Source organism: Rhinopithecus bieti, unplaced genomic scaffold (assembly GCF_001698545.2).
Source record: "Rhinopithecus bieti isolate Rb0 unplaced genomic scaffold, ASM169854v2 scaffold_9997, whole genome shotgun sequence".
Taxonomy (NCBI): Eukaryota; Metazoa; Chordata; class Mammalia; order Primates; family Cercopithecidae; genus Rhinopithecus; species Rhinopithecus bieti.
The window spans coordinates 1,720,914-1,734,902 of NW_016806398.1; the positions used below are offsets into that span (position 1 = coordinate 1,720,914).

At 52.2% G+C, this 13,989-nt stretch overlaps 1 protein-coding gene across 3 annotated transcripts in view; it reads right to left on the minus strand.

The window, feature by feature from the left end:
- COL27A1 (collagen type XXVII alpha 1 chain) overlaps positions 1 to 13,989 on the minus strand; it is a 161,273-nt gene that overhangs the window by 77,196 nt on the left and 70,088 nt on the right. For all 3 annotated transcript variants that reach the window (XM_017875934.1, XM_017875935.1, XM_017875933.1), the window contains 4 exons: positions 6,159 to 6,212; positions 5,458 to 5,502; positions 1,648 to 1,701; positions 291 to 344 (listed from right to left, as the gene is read on the minus strand). In XM_017875934.1, the coding sequence (XP_017731423.1) occupies positions 291 to 344; positions 1,648 to 1,701; positions 5,458 to 5,502; positions 6,159 to 6,212 (207 nt within the window). The remainder of the gene's footprint in view (positions 1 to 290; positions 345 to 1,647; positions 1,702 to 5,457; positions 5,503 to 6,158; positions 6,213 to 13,989) is intronic.

Sequence of the window (13,989 nt, forward strand, 5' to 3'; positions counted from 1 at the left end):
TTATTGATAACATCACTATTGTTTACAAGGCATCAGGAACCCCAGATCCTCATCAGGGTTTTGTCGGCGAATGAGGCCTGCCTCTGAAGCTGGGTGAGTTACTGAGCCTCTCACAGTGTCCTCATCTGTGAAATGAGCAGATCCCATTCCTGCCCTGCCCTGCCCTGCTTGCCCCCAGGAGCTCTGCTGCAGGAGGAAATGAGGTCTTCGAGGTGAAGGTGTCCCCAGCCACGTTCCATGATCAGTCAGAGAGTGTGAGATTTGGGGGTGCTGGAGGAGCAGGTACTTACCAGAGGCCCTGGCTTCCCCCGTGCACCGGGGAACCCTGGCAACCCCTGGCTCCCCTAGAAGAGATCCAGAGCAGGCTGGGGTTAGTGAGGAAGAAAATGGCCAGGTGAACAGCCGCCCAGTCCTCCTGCTGGTCCCAGGCCCAGAGAATGCCTGCCTTGGAGGAGGATGAGCTCCTTCCTTTCCCTGCTGCGGCTCGACTTGGATCACACCTGCCTGACACCCCTATAGGCTGGGCCCCAGGAAATGCTAACGAGAAACAGCAGCCCCTGTCCTCACCAGGAAGAATCAGGGACCCTGAGGCTGCATGCAGGCTCTGCAGTGCCTCTGACGCCTGGGGAATTCTGGAGACTGGGTCCAGTAGGGGAAGAGCCAGGCCTGCTGTGGTTCACAACCCGGAGATACCAAGGCTGGGTCAGGACAGGCCAGTGAGGAGGGAGGGAAGAGGAAGAGGGAGAGCTGGCCAACATCTGGGCCTCATTGACTGGCCGGGAGAGTTCCAGATGTGGCCACATGATGCCAGACACAGGCAAAGGGGAGCAAGTCTCAGCAGGCCCACAGCTGTGTTCTGGAAGTCAAGGCCACCTCAGTTTGATCCCGTAGTCAATATGTCATTTTGTAAGGCCAGTTAGCTTATCCCAAATATTCATGATCAAGGGCAGGACCCTGAGCCGAGCTCCATCAGGGCAGTCTGGAGCCTTGTTCTCAGGGAACTCACTGTCCGGTGGGGACTCAGCACAAGTCACCCAAAATCAGAGGAGAAAGGTGGCACCACCAGCGAGGGGAGGACATGCCTCTCAGGGCACTTAGAGAGGGAAATGGCCACTTTCTGAGCAGGTGGGGAAATGGCCTCTGAGCAGGGTGGTGTGGAGAGGCTGGGTGGAGGGGGTCCCAGGTGGGTAGCAGTCTGTGTGTGTGTACAGAGGCACACAGCAGGCGGTTCGGTGGGGCTGGAGTGCAGGGCTGTAAGGGGGACAGCAGGAGTGTATCAGAGAAATGCACTCACTGGGGTCCTGATGTCTGGTTAGGGAGCCAGGGTGTCATTCTGAGAGCAATAGGGAGCCATGGATGGTGTGTGAGCGGAGAGCACCGCTTTGCCCTCAGAAGAACAACTGGGTAGCAGCAAGGAAGAAAGAGAGAAAGCAAGAGGCTGGGGCCCAGAAATAAGTTAAAAGGTCACTGTAAAGTCAAAGGAAGAGATGACAAGTGGATCAAGGATGGAGAAGACTGGATTATTTCAAAGGCAGCCGTCTCACAGGTGGGTCCTGGCTCATTATGGGCCCTAGGAAGGAAGCCAGGACCAGGGGAACAGCAAGGCGGGGGCAGGGGCAGGGGGAGGGGAAAATCTGATGCAATTACCTTGTCTCCTTGGAATCCAGGATCTCCCAACACACCTGGAACCCCTTGTTCACCCTAAGTACACACCAGCAAAGAAGGTTACAATGGAGACCACGTGGGCTCTGGAAGCCTCCCCCACAGACCCCCTGGTGAGGTACAGCTGTGCCGAGGCTGTTTCCCAAGTCGGATCCGGCCAGCAGCAGCCTTGTGAAAGGAAAGGACGGGCCCCTGGCGAGGAAAGCAGGCGGTGGCGGGGGGAGGTGAGCTGGCCGATGTGCAGACTTGCCTGGGGCTGCTGGGATGGCTGGAAACGCCACTAACAGAAGCTAAGCTGCCCACTGCCCAGTGTCAACTGGCCTTGCCTGGAGAACTGACGCAGAGCAAATGAAGTGTTTGATCCTTCAGCCTCTTCATCATCAACTGGTATTGTCACACAGGGGTGAGGGCAGCGTGTGCAAGGGCCTCACACCAATGTGGTTTCAGAGTATTTGCGTCTGCTGTTTGATATTTTTCACCATCAGACTGAGCTGTCACTTACTCCTCCTGTGGGGGTTTCTGTGCTAGCAAGCAGCTTTGGTCTATTTTTTTTTTTCTTTTTTTTTAGAGATGGAGTCTCACTCTGGTTGACCAGTTTGGACAGCAGTGGTGCGATCTTGGCTCTCTGCAGCTTCGACCTCCTGGACTCAGGTGATTCTCCTACCTCAGCCTCCCCAGTAGCTGGGACTACAGGTGCATGCCACCACGCCCAGCTAATTTTTATTTTATTCATTTTTTTATTTTTAGTAAAGATGGGGTTTCACCATGTTGCCCAAGCTGGTCTTGAACTCCTGGACTCAGATGATCCGCCCGCCTCAGCCTCCCAAAATGCTGGGATTACAGGCGTGAGCCACTATGCCCGGCCGATCTACTTCTAATTAACTATTTTAATCAGCTATAGCATGGGAAATCAGATTTCCTGACTTGTTAAGACTATGTGTAAACAGCGAGTAAATTGGTCTTGACTTAAGTCTGGGTGTTTGTCTTCTAACACGATGTACTGCACAGGCTTAGTGACACTGATTCTGGCTGCTGGAGGCCTCTTCTCCTCCCTCCCTGTTTTTAGCCATGTTCTGAACGGGCAGTCCAGATTGGGAGCTGCTTCCCCTTAGGGCAGGAACCACCTCACATGGCCCTCACCTCACCCTATTCAGCCCTCCACCTTGGACATTACTGACACTCTGTTGGCCTCAGGATTCAAAACACATTTACAACCCTGGGAGCAGGAGAAAGAATGGGGAGAAAAACCCGGGAAAATGGAGACCCTTAGAAAACCCACACATGGCTAAGGCCATGACCTAACAAAAGAACTTCCTTAGTAGAACAAAAGTCAGAATTTGAAAAAAAAAAAAAAATTTTTTTTTGAACTTACTTTGTTTTTTCCAATTTGGAAAATCCTGTACAACATCCTGGTGTTTGGGGAACCCACAGGACTTTTTTTTTTTTTTTTTTTTTTTTTTTTTTTTTAATGTCCAAGAGAGGAGTGAAGGGGTGAAAAAAAAGAGTGAAAATAGAAAAACAAGGAAAGTTTAAAAGGCACCTAGGAAATCAGAACAATGAATTTGGAGGGAGCTGGGCTCGGAGCAGGAGCTTTGCTTCCAGAATGCTCCTCCAGGCTGAGAGAGGGAGCCAAGCGGTTGTAAGTGGGACTGAGTCCAGGATGGGTCATGGAAAATCTGGGATTTGAGGCAGGAGCAACCTTGGAACATGAAGGGATGGCTCTGTCATCCCAGGGTAGGGCCAGGGGACAAGGATGTGTGCGTGGCTGATTGGAACACAGCCTTAAGGCTCCTCTCCACCAAAGGAAAAGGGGTTTCTTCCTCCCCCAGCTCTCTTTTTTCCCCTAAAGACATTTGATTTTCTTAAAAACTATGGGCATGAAAATAATTTCCTCCTCCTTTTTTTTCCAGAGTTTTCACCTCTCTAAATGTCCCAGGCAACTCCCATCAGCAAGCCAGCCGAGTTCCATGTAACACATTTATTTCCATGTTCCTGAAGCAACACTGAGCTGAGACCAGCTCCGCAAAGGGGCCTATAAAAAGCTCACTGCCTACACTCTCATTTTCCCCGGCTTCCTTTCTCTCTCGTTCATGACTTCAACATTTCCAGAGCACTGATGTCTCAAACCTTGGGATAAACAGGTAGGTGTGGGGAACCCCCCGTCTCCATCAGAAAGCCCCTTCAAAGAGGGAGGGCTCTGGCAGAGGGGTGTAGCAGACAGCAGGGCAAGAGGCGGGCAGAGGTGGGTTGTGGCTGGAGGCTTGGGCATGGCAGGAGGAGATGGAAGAGGTAGAAACAGGTAGAAAAAGGACTGGGGTTGGCATTGCACCCAGCTGGCTACCCAGGGATAGGCTTGCATAATACAATCTGGATATGTCCATTTTCACCCAGCAATTCTAATGTTCTAAAAGTCCAGGGGCCTGCAAATCTCTTTCTCTCTCTGGGTCTTGGTTTCTCCAGCTGTGAGACGTAGGCACTGCGAAATGTGAACCTCCCAGAGTCTCACTAGCTCTGACCTTCTGACCTTAGTTCTGCTTAACAGTTGAGGTCTCTGGAGCCAGGTGACTCTACTTACCGGCTGTGTGGCCTCAGGGAAGCTTCTTTTTTTGAAACGGAGTCTTGCTCTGTTGCCCAGGCTGGAGTGCAGTGGCGCGATCTTGGCTCACTGCAACCTCTGCCTCCCAGGTTCAAGCGATTCTCCTGCCTCAGCCTCCCAAGTAACTGGGATTACAGGCGCCCGCCACCATGCCTGGCTAATTTTTGTATTTTTAGTGGAGATGGGGTTTCACCACGTTGGCCAGACTGGTCTCAAACTCCTGACCTTGTGATCTGCCCGCCTCGGCCTCCCAAAGTGCCGGGATAACAGACGTGAGCCACTGTGCCCGGCCCAAGCAAGCTTCTTATTTCACAGTGGGTAGGAGGATTAATGGGTAGATCCATGTGGTGAACTCAGATGGTACCCAGCATGGCACCTGACCTTATGACTCCGGTGTAGGGGGAAGACAGGTGCAGTGTCAACTGACCACAGGAGGGACTGAGCAGCAGTCAGTCCTTCGGATGTCTCATGGATACTTGGAATGTTGCCCTAAACCCCTCCTGCACCCACTTTGGGGGTCCTGGTTTGTCAAGGGTCTGAAGAGGCTAGGCAGGAAGACAGCCACAGAGCAGGGCACAAGTGCTGGGCCCTGTGTCTCTGGTATTCAGATGCTGCTTCACTCTGGGCCCCCAGGGCCTGTCTTCCCACTTCCAACTCTGGTTTGGCACAGGGTGAGATAGGAAGAGCTCAGCAGCAGTGCTGTACAGAGGATACACGGCAAGGGTAGCCACCCCCATGGCAGCAGGAGAAGCGGGTCAGGGGCTCAGAGTCGCATTTCCAGTCGGCACGCTCTCTGGGGTTGGGTTCCCAATTTCACGCCAAGGTGGTCTATGTAGATTTGTTTCCTCCTATGCCCTCACTGCCACACTCCTTACTCTGTGGCTTTGCCTTCAAAGCACAGATGCTGGCCTCAGCTCTGCTCTCTGGATTCAGAGCCCTGTCTTGACATACCTGCCCCGCTTGCTGCAACAGCTGCTTATGCACTATCTGCTGAGGTTTTCGGGTTCCCAGAACTATCTGCCTGAGCCCCCCCAGAGTGACTAGGAAGAAGCTGGGGAGCACAGATTTAGGGGAGGCCAGAGGAGAGGCAGGAAGAATGCAGGGGAGTGGACCTGGCGAGAGATCAGCAGCAGCCTCCGGGCGGAGAGGGGGGTGGCATGCAGAGAAACCACAGTGCAATAAGGGAGTATTCAGATCACCTTATCACCTTTCAGTCCGGGCTCCCCCACGCTGCCCATCAGTCCCTGCAAGACAAAGACCCAAGGCCGGCTGTGATGGAACTCTAGGCCACAAGAGTTAGGAGCCCTGGCTTAAACGTGACTTGCTGCCAGACCCCCTGCTCGATCCCCCAACCTCAGTGTTCACATCTGTAAAAGGGGGTAAATGACTCCCATGTCACAGGGCAAGGGTGTGGACTGAAGGAGCTATGAGAAGAGGCAGTGAACCACAGCACTGCAGACAAATCCAGAGGAAGAAGGCACTGATGGGGAGGGAAGGGCATGTTGGTTAAATTGGGTCGTCCTTGGGATGTGGTCTAGCAGTCTTGGCCTGCCTTCCTGCTGCACGCCCTTCCCACTCAGGGATGAGCTGAGTTCATGGTTTGCATGGTAGTTTCTGTGGCCCTGGTGATGTCCCCCACTGGACTTCCAGTGCTCTGAGGCCTGGAACCATATCAGCTCGAGGAGGATGCCTGGCCTAAATGACATACAGATGATGCCTGGCTCTGGGGCCAGAGCTGACAGCTCCTGACCTGCCCAGCTTCCTCCTAGCAGCACTCTGAGCATCCTGCCATCCTCCCTTCCCCTAGCATCATCTAAGGTCACCCTTCCTTCTGGGATGAAACGGGTCGGGGGTGCCCACTTGGGATGAGGCCTGAATTGGGGGGGCGTCCCTTGCTTACCTTCATGCCCTTGGGTCCTGGGTAGCCAATTGGACCCAACACTCCCAAGTCACCCTGTGGGGGAAGAAAGAGAAGAGGGTGTTGTAAGCAGTGACCCACAGGAGGCTGGCCTGGGTGGTGGCAACAATCCCCAAGGTTCCTGGGGCTGGGCTTCTGAAGACACAACTCTGTAGGATTGATCTCAGAATCTGGAATGTTCTTCATCTGGAGACCTCCACTAAAGTGCTGGAATAAACTTCATGAAGATCCCTGCCCAAATTCATTTCTAGATTGCTGCCCCTTCCCTATCCCCATTCCTTTCCATATTCAACATTTTTCTCCTCTATCTGATTCTTTACCCCGTATCAGGGACAACGGGCTTTTCATTGGAAGATTTTGGACCCTCAGGCTGTCTCTATCTGTCCCCCCAGAGCTGCTGTAAGAGTTAAAGAAGGCATAAATGGGAGTTCTGACTCCTCCGGCTACATGAGGGGAGGCACCTCCTGCTTCCCAGAGGCTTGGCTATCTCTGAGAAGGGCAACAAGTGAGGCTGTTGATCCCAGAAATCCCAGAGTTGGCGATGGACCCTGTGGGACACTACAACCAGCTGGCGGATCCTGGACCACGGGTTGGAGCTTCAGATCAGATCAGCTGGTCCAAAGTGAGAAAAATGGAGTTCCCAGACCTGGAAAGCCAAGTTCCCTTCACAACTATGGAGTCTGCAGATGACAGCTCCGCCTGGCTGAGTGCTGTCCCCATGATGCCCCTCCTGGCCTTTCCACAGCCTTCCTTCCTTCCTCTGCAAGGAAGGCTCTGGAAAGCATTCAACCAGGCTGAGCTGCCATTTGCAAACTCCTGCAAACTCCACACCGTCCCTCTGTCTTTCTCCCCAGGGGCATTCCACTGCACAGGCCCCGCGGCCCTTCCAGCAGGAGCCAGGCAGGAATGTGATTTTTCATTCTCTGTCCACCCAGTGGACAGCAGACCACTGGGTCCCACTCTCCTCTGGGACTCACTCATTGTGTGAACTAGGGGAACTTGATGTCTCCATGCCTCGGTTTCCTCATGTGACAAGTGAGGACATACAGTACTGTCTACCTGCCAGCCTTGTTTCCAGGAGTAACTGATTTAACATGTAAATACTTGGCAATGTCTGGAGGCATTTTTGGTTGTCACAACTTAAGAGGTGCTATTGGCATCTGGTAGGCAGAGGCCAGGGATGCAGCTCAGCATCCTGCAGTGCACAGAACAGCCCCACCACGAATAACCATCCAGCCCAAATGTCAGTAGTGCCAAAGTCCAGGAATCTTGGTACAGAGTGAAGAAGCGGCTGACTTTTCTCTTAACCAGCCTACGCTTTTCCCCTCAAATCTCACTTCTGCCCACTCCATCACTCTCTCAGCCACAACCATAACATTAAGTCCACACTCAGAGAAAGGCAGACCCTGAAAGTACCCTCTTCTCTCCCTTGTCCATCCTCCGTGACTAATATGAGCGTCTGGCTGCTGTGTGGTTTCAATGTGCCTGACCTCTCTGGGCCTCTGTTTCTCACTACCTGATCAGGCTCTGTGGAGGTCCCTGGCAAGTGCTCTGAGGTGGGGGCACAGCTCAGAAGCACTGGAGGAACAAAGGCTGCCCCAGGTCGCCAGGCTCAAGAATGGGAACTGGAGTTCTTGTCTGAGCTGCCTGGAGACGCCTCGGAGGGAGGCCAGGCAGAGAATGAAAAATCCCATTCCTGCCTGGCTCCTGCAGGAAGGACCAAGGGGACGATGCGATGGAATGCCCCCGAGGAGAGACAGACAGACAGACAGACAGACAGACAGACAGACAGACAGACTGTGTGGAGTTTGCAGACGGCAGCTCAGCCTGCCCGAGATGATGCCGATTCTCACTCTCCCAACCCCAGAGCAACTGGAGTCTGGCCTTGGCGCTTCCTGGCCTGTGTGATCTTGGGCAAACGCTTCCCCTTTCTGGACTTTAGGATTCTCTTTTGATTGGATTAAACAAAACCTCCCAGCTGAGCCTTTGCTAAGAAATTCTGCTTTCAGGCCCAGTGTGGCGTCGTGGTTCACGCTTATAATCCCAGCACTTTGGGAAGCCTAGGTAGAAGGATTACTGGAGGCCAGGAGTTCAAGACCAGCCTGGGCAACATAAAGAGACTCAATCTCTACAGAAAATATTTAAAAATTAGCTGGGCATGGTGATGCATGCCTGTGGTACCAGCTACTTAGGAGGCTGAAGCAGGTAGATCTCTTGAGCCCAGGAGTTCAAGATTACAGAGAGCTATGACAGCATCACTGAACTCCAGCCTGGGCAACAGAAAGATACCCTATCTTAAAAAAAAAAAAAAAAAAAAGAAAAGAAAAAGAAAGAAATTCTGCTTTCAGGTCTCATCAAATAATCTCACTGAGAAAGTGAGGGTTCAGTTTAACGGGTGTTAATAATAAGCAAATGCCAGTTGCCAGCACTGTGCTAAGCACTTGACCTGCCTTAACCCAGTAATTCCTCACCACAGCCCTTCGAGATCAGTCTACTACCGTCCCCATTTCATAGATGAGGAAACTGAGGCTCTGAGAAGTTAGGGCTCCAGCGAAATCACAGAGCCGGGGCACCTCTGGGATTCACACTAGGCAGCCTGTCTCCAGAGCTTCTAGGCTATTCTGAGGTGGTCTCTGGAGAGGAGGGAGAGAAGCCGGATTGGAAGGGAGGCCAGCTCTCTCTGCAGAGAGCTGCATGTCCACAGGTCCCTCTGGCTGCTGCTTCTCTCCTTTCCTGGATGAAGGCAGCCAGGGTGGCCAGCTCAGAGTTCCCCCTGATGCACAAATAAACAGAGCGGGCTCTGCTGGAGGAGTCCTGCTCTGCTGGGGGCCAGGCAGGGTGGCAGGCAGAGGGGCCGCCAGCAGTTCGGGAACACAGGCTCTTTCTTCCTCCCTCCAGGCCTGAAGTGGCTTGTTGTGTGGGACTGAATTCAGTGCAGGCCGGATGGTCACCTGTGTGGGTCCTCAGGGAGTCACAGCACAACACCCCATTCCCCAGGTCCCGCTCGTTGCTTCAGCAGGCCTCTCCAAAGGGGTCTGTGTGTGGTAGGGGCAGGGACCTCGCGTGGGCATCCAACCCTAGGGGAGAAGGAATCTGGCAGAGAGATCCCTGCCTGCAGGCCACACCCGGAGAAGGTGCCAGCTTGCATATGGCAGGTCCCCCTGTGTTGGTGGGACCCCACATTGGGCTACAAAAGCATTTCCGGGAGGAACAAAGAAAACTCCAGGCCAGCATCCCCTGAGGGCAGCTTGCAGAGCAGCCGTCTCCTGTGTACCAGACGCCCTCCAGACCAGCTTGGCCGGAGCCACTCAGAATGTCATGTCCCCATGAGAAAGAATAATGAGTAAGGCCCTTAATTTGGATCCTGTTTCCACTTTTCTCTAAGCTGCCAGACACCGCACGCCACACTGTGCCCTTCGTCTCACTGACTCCCACCAACAACACAATCAGCCCTGTCTGTCACCATTTAAAGAACACCCACTGTGTGCCGGATGCACGCTACCCACTTTGAACCCTCCTTAACAATAGCTAAATGTCACTCTGGGCACCTTTGCCACGCCAGGGACGATGCTGGTGGCTTGGACGCTCACCAGCTGCTCACAGTATCCCCAGGAGGTAAGCACCATTGTCAGTCCCACTCCATTTTACAGATGGGAAAACTGAGGCTTAGGGACAGGTGACATAACCTGCCTGAGATCGAGCGATAAGCAGGGGGCAGAGGCAGGACCGGAACCTAGGTCTGTCCATCCATCTGTCTGTCTGTCTGACCCCACAGTCCATGCTCACAAGGTGTGAGGTGGCTGTTGATCAGAAAAAAAAAACAAAACCACTCAAGGCTGCCTTTCCTGTTGCTATGTCTCACCTGAGACAGGGCATCAGGTCAGGTTGGAGACTTGGAAAAACGGAGTTGCGCTCCCCTGACTGCCAGCCAGTGGACCCCCGGAGGCTAACGTGGGGAACGTCCGGTGCCCATCCTTCATGACGGTTGCTCACACATCTCACCTTCCTGCCCTGCTCTTCCTCCTTAGCTGTGACATACTTAGCCACTGACGTATCTCCCCAACCCTGGCTCAAGCTGTTTCCTATTCCCAGAGTGCCATGCCCTCCACTGGCATTGTTCATGCCCATTTGTCCTTGGGCCTCCAGCGCTAACATCACTTCCCTGACCCCAAGACCAGGTCATGCCCCTGCTGTCAGGCCTCAGAGCCCCATGCCTCTCGCTCAGGGCCCTTGACACCGACCATCCTTTCTGCATGTGCCTATAGGGCCACCGCCTGTGCTGCCTCCAGACCAGGGGCAGGTGCCTGCTCTGAGGACCTCACCTCTGTGATTCCAGTGCCCAGCACAGGGTGCAGCTCTGAGGAGGTGCTTGGTAAAAGTGACTTAATGATGGTGAAAAAGAAAGCTAAACATGCTCACTTATAATCCCTCTGAGGACTGCCTTTGAAGGCCAACAATGCCAGGTGGGTTAGGGACAGGGAGCTGGAGCTGTGGCCAGTTCTGGCTGCTGTGTGGTCTTACTAAGCACCATCTCTCACACGAGAACAGCCCTGGCACTGCCCAGTCCATGCTGTCACACACCTGCTATCTCTGTTCAGCACAGAAGTCTTGAGGAGCTGGCGATGTGGTGCAGCAGTGGAGAGTGTGAGCTGTGACAGGCCAGGTCCAGCTGATGGGCTGTGTGACCTTGGGCAGGTGCTTCACCCTCTCTGAGGCTCAGTTTCCTTAAGTGTAAATTGGTGGCCCCACTTCCTACCCTCAGAGGGCTGTTGTAACAATTAAAAACTTGACACAGGGTTGGGCACAAGAGGGTTTGTTGCATACCAGGTGGTGGGGTATCTAACTTTGCTTTATAAACAAGGAAACAAAGTCAGGTGATTGTTTAGTGGCAGAATAAGGTGGACAAATCCATTGCCCCTCATATGCTGGGTTTGTGGCCAGATCACATGTTCTTTGGGTCTCATTAAATCGTGGAGGAGCCAACATTTCCTCTGTGTTACTCTGAATAGAAAGGACAGAAATCGTCTTTGTTGAGCAGATTCTGGAATCAGGCACAGTTTTCTTGAGGGCCTGCCAAAGGGTTTCAGTTACTCAAAGAGGGCTGTGTGGAGGCCCTCTCACCTCTGGGGCTGCAGGGAGCCACCGGTGGCTCATTGGAATTGAGGCATATGGACCCAGGTGACAAGCCCGACACTTCCACTCTCTAACTGGTGACCTTTGCTTCGCGAGGCCTCCCCAGCCCAGTGCATGTGATGCACACATAGCAGGCAGACACTTAATAAATGTTATTTTGTCCTCTCACGCCCTTCCTCCCGGCTGCAAGGACCCGGGGGACAGAAGGAAGGTTTGGCTTCAGTCTGCATGCAAATTGCTTCAACTGACTAGACAGAGGCATTGAATAAATCTGAATTTCCACTAAAATGATTATCAATACGTGGAATTCCCATTTGCTCAGCTAAAAACCCACATCCTCTGGAAAACCGTAGGTGACTCACAATCCCTCTTCCTCTTTAACTCCTGGTTAGAAAATTCCTTTCCTTTCCAGCTGTTTGGGGAGACAGTTTTTTCCCCCAGGCACAGAACCTGCTGTTCCCAAAGATCCAGGGTGGAAGGAGGCATTTCCTCGGGGAGCAGGGGTGATCTGATGGGCTCAGGCCCAGCCCTGGGACCCCACAGTCACAGGAGAGAGCACACTTCATCTTGGCAGTGAAAAGAATCTAAAAACTGACGAAGGAGGCTGAAAGTGGCCAAAAAAAGACAGAGCATGAAGGGACCACGAGGCAGAACAAATCAGCTCTGGGAAAAGAGGGTACCATGAAATGCAGAAAAGGCCCAGGGCTCTGCCCCCAGCACAGGCTGCTCAGAAGCAAAAACAGGAGTGCCCTGGACTAGGACTTGAGATTCATGGCCTCCATCCTCACCTGCCAGGTATGTGACCTTGACCAAGGGCCTCAGTTTTCCCATTTGCTGAAAGGGTTTCTCCTAACAGACACTGCAAATAGTGTTTCCAGACTGAACAATTAAAATGACAGGAACAGTGAAATTTGAATGTCAGATAAATAATGAGTGACATTTTGCTATAAATGTGTTCTAAATATTGCATCTGACATTCAAATTTAACTAGGTGTCATATTTTATCTGGCAACCCTAACAGTGGAGTGCAGCAGAGAGTGCAGGTAAGAATGAGCTTTGTAAAGAACCAGGAGGCCCCAGCACTTTGGGAGGTTGAGGCGGGCAGATCGCTTGAGCCCAGGAGTTGGAGACCAGCCTGGACAATGTGGCAAAATCCTGTCTCTACAAAAAGAAAATACTAAAATTAGCTGGGCATCATGGTACACACCTGTTGTCCCAGCTACTTGGGAGGCTAAGGTGGGAGGATCACTTGAGCCCAAGAGGCAGAGGTTGCAGTGAGCCAAGACCGCACCACTGAACTCCAGTCTGGGAGACACAGTGAGACCCTGTCTCAAAAAAGATAGAACCAGGAGGGCTATGATGCTATAGTCCAAAACCCCAGAATCTGTGTTTATTCCACTAAGCAATATTCTTGCTCCTCTCAGGACCTAACCTAGTGAACTCTGGGATGATGACAAATAGGAACATGTGCCAAGGATGACAGACAGGATATGTAAACATCCCTTCAGAAAGGCTTTGGGATTGGAATTGTTTAGAAGGAGCCCTGGGAAGCACAGACAAAGACCATTTTACACTTCAAACAGCCTCACTCAGGGACAGTGAGGACGACTTGGGTTCGATCCACAGGAAAACACTGAACAATGAGAGCTGTGTAGAATGGACTAGGCTCCCAGAGAGGGAGGGACTTTTTACACCAGAGGTGTTCGATTTGGAGTTTAATCACCATATGACCAAGATGCTCCAGAAGGGATTCCTGTTGGGCTTAGAGAGAGTCAGATTAGAAGACTTCTAGAGAGTTCTCGAATTCCCATGGCAGGTATTTCTTTTTCCAAAGCATTTAGGTCAATGCCTTGTGCCAAAGAAGGTGCTCAGCAAAGTCCTACTGAATGGACATCAGGGATGACAAATTTATGACTCATGTGTTGACACTTCCTCAACCCCAGCCAAGGCAGACATCACTCATCAATTGCAGCACTCTCTCCCACCAAGTTCCAATGTGACTGTGAAATTTTTCTCAAGTCAGTAACCTAGATAGCTGCTACCAGTTGTAAAATATCACGTGTGTATGTAGTATAATAACACCAACGATAGCTATTATTATCATAACTAGTACTTCTTGAGTGCTTGCTATATACTAGGCACTTTACATATTAATTTATCTACATCCTCACTCACAACAATCCTCCAAGTTACGTACCAATATTGTTCCCATTTTACAAATGAAGAAACCGAGGCATAGGGTGGTTAAAAATTTTGCTCTGGATTGTGATTAAATGAGTGGTAGAGCTAGGAGATTTGAACCTAGGCAGTCTGGTTCCAGAAACTGTCCTCTGAGCCACTGGACTGGAACGGACTGTGTGTTTCTGTGGTTCTGATAAGAGTGGATACAATGATCCCATTTCACAGAGGGGATCCCCGAGGCTCAGGGAAGTGAGGCCAAGGTGAAGTTCAGTCAGGAGGTAGCAAAGCCAGGATTCAGACACAGAGGGCTCTCACCTTCTGCCCACCCCACCCAGGTTCTGCTCCCACTCACCTGAGCAGGCACAGGTGGCCATGGGGACATTTGGACCATCTTCCCAGGACTGGCCTCCCCTGAGCAACGGGGTCCCCTGCCTACCTCAGGGGCCTCCTCCAGCCTTTCCCTGAGCAGAATTTCTCAGTACAGTTGCTGGAGTGGTAA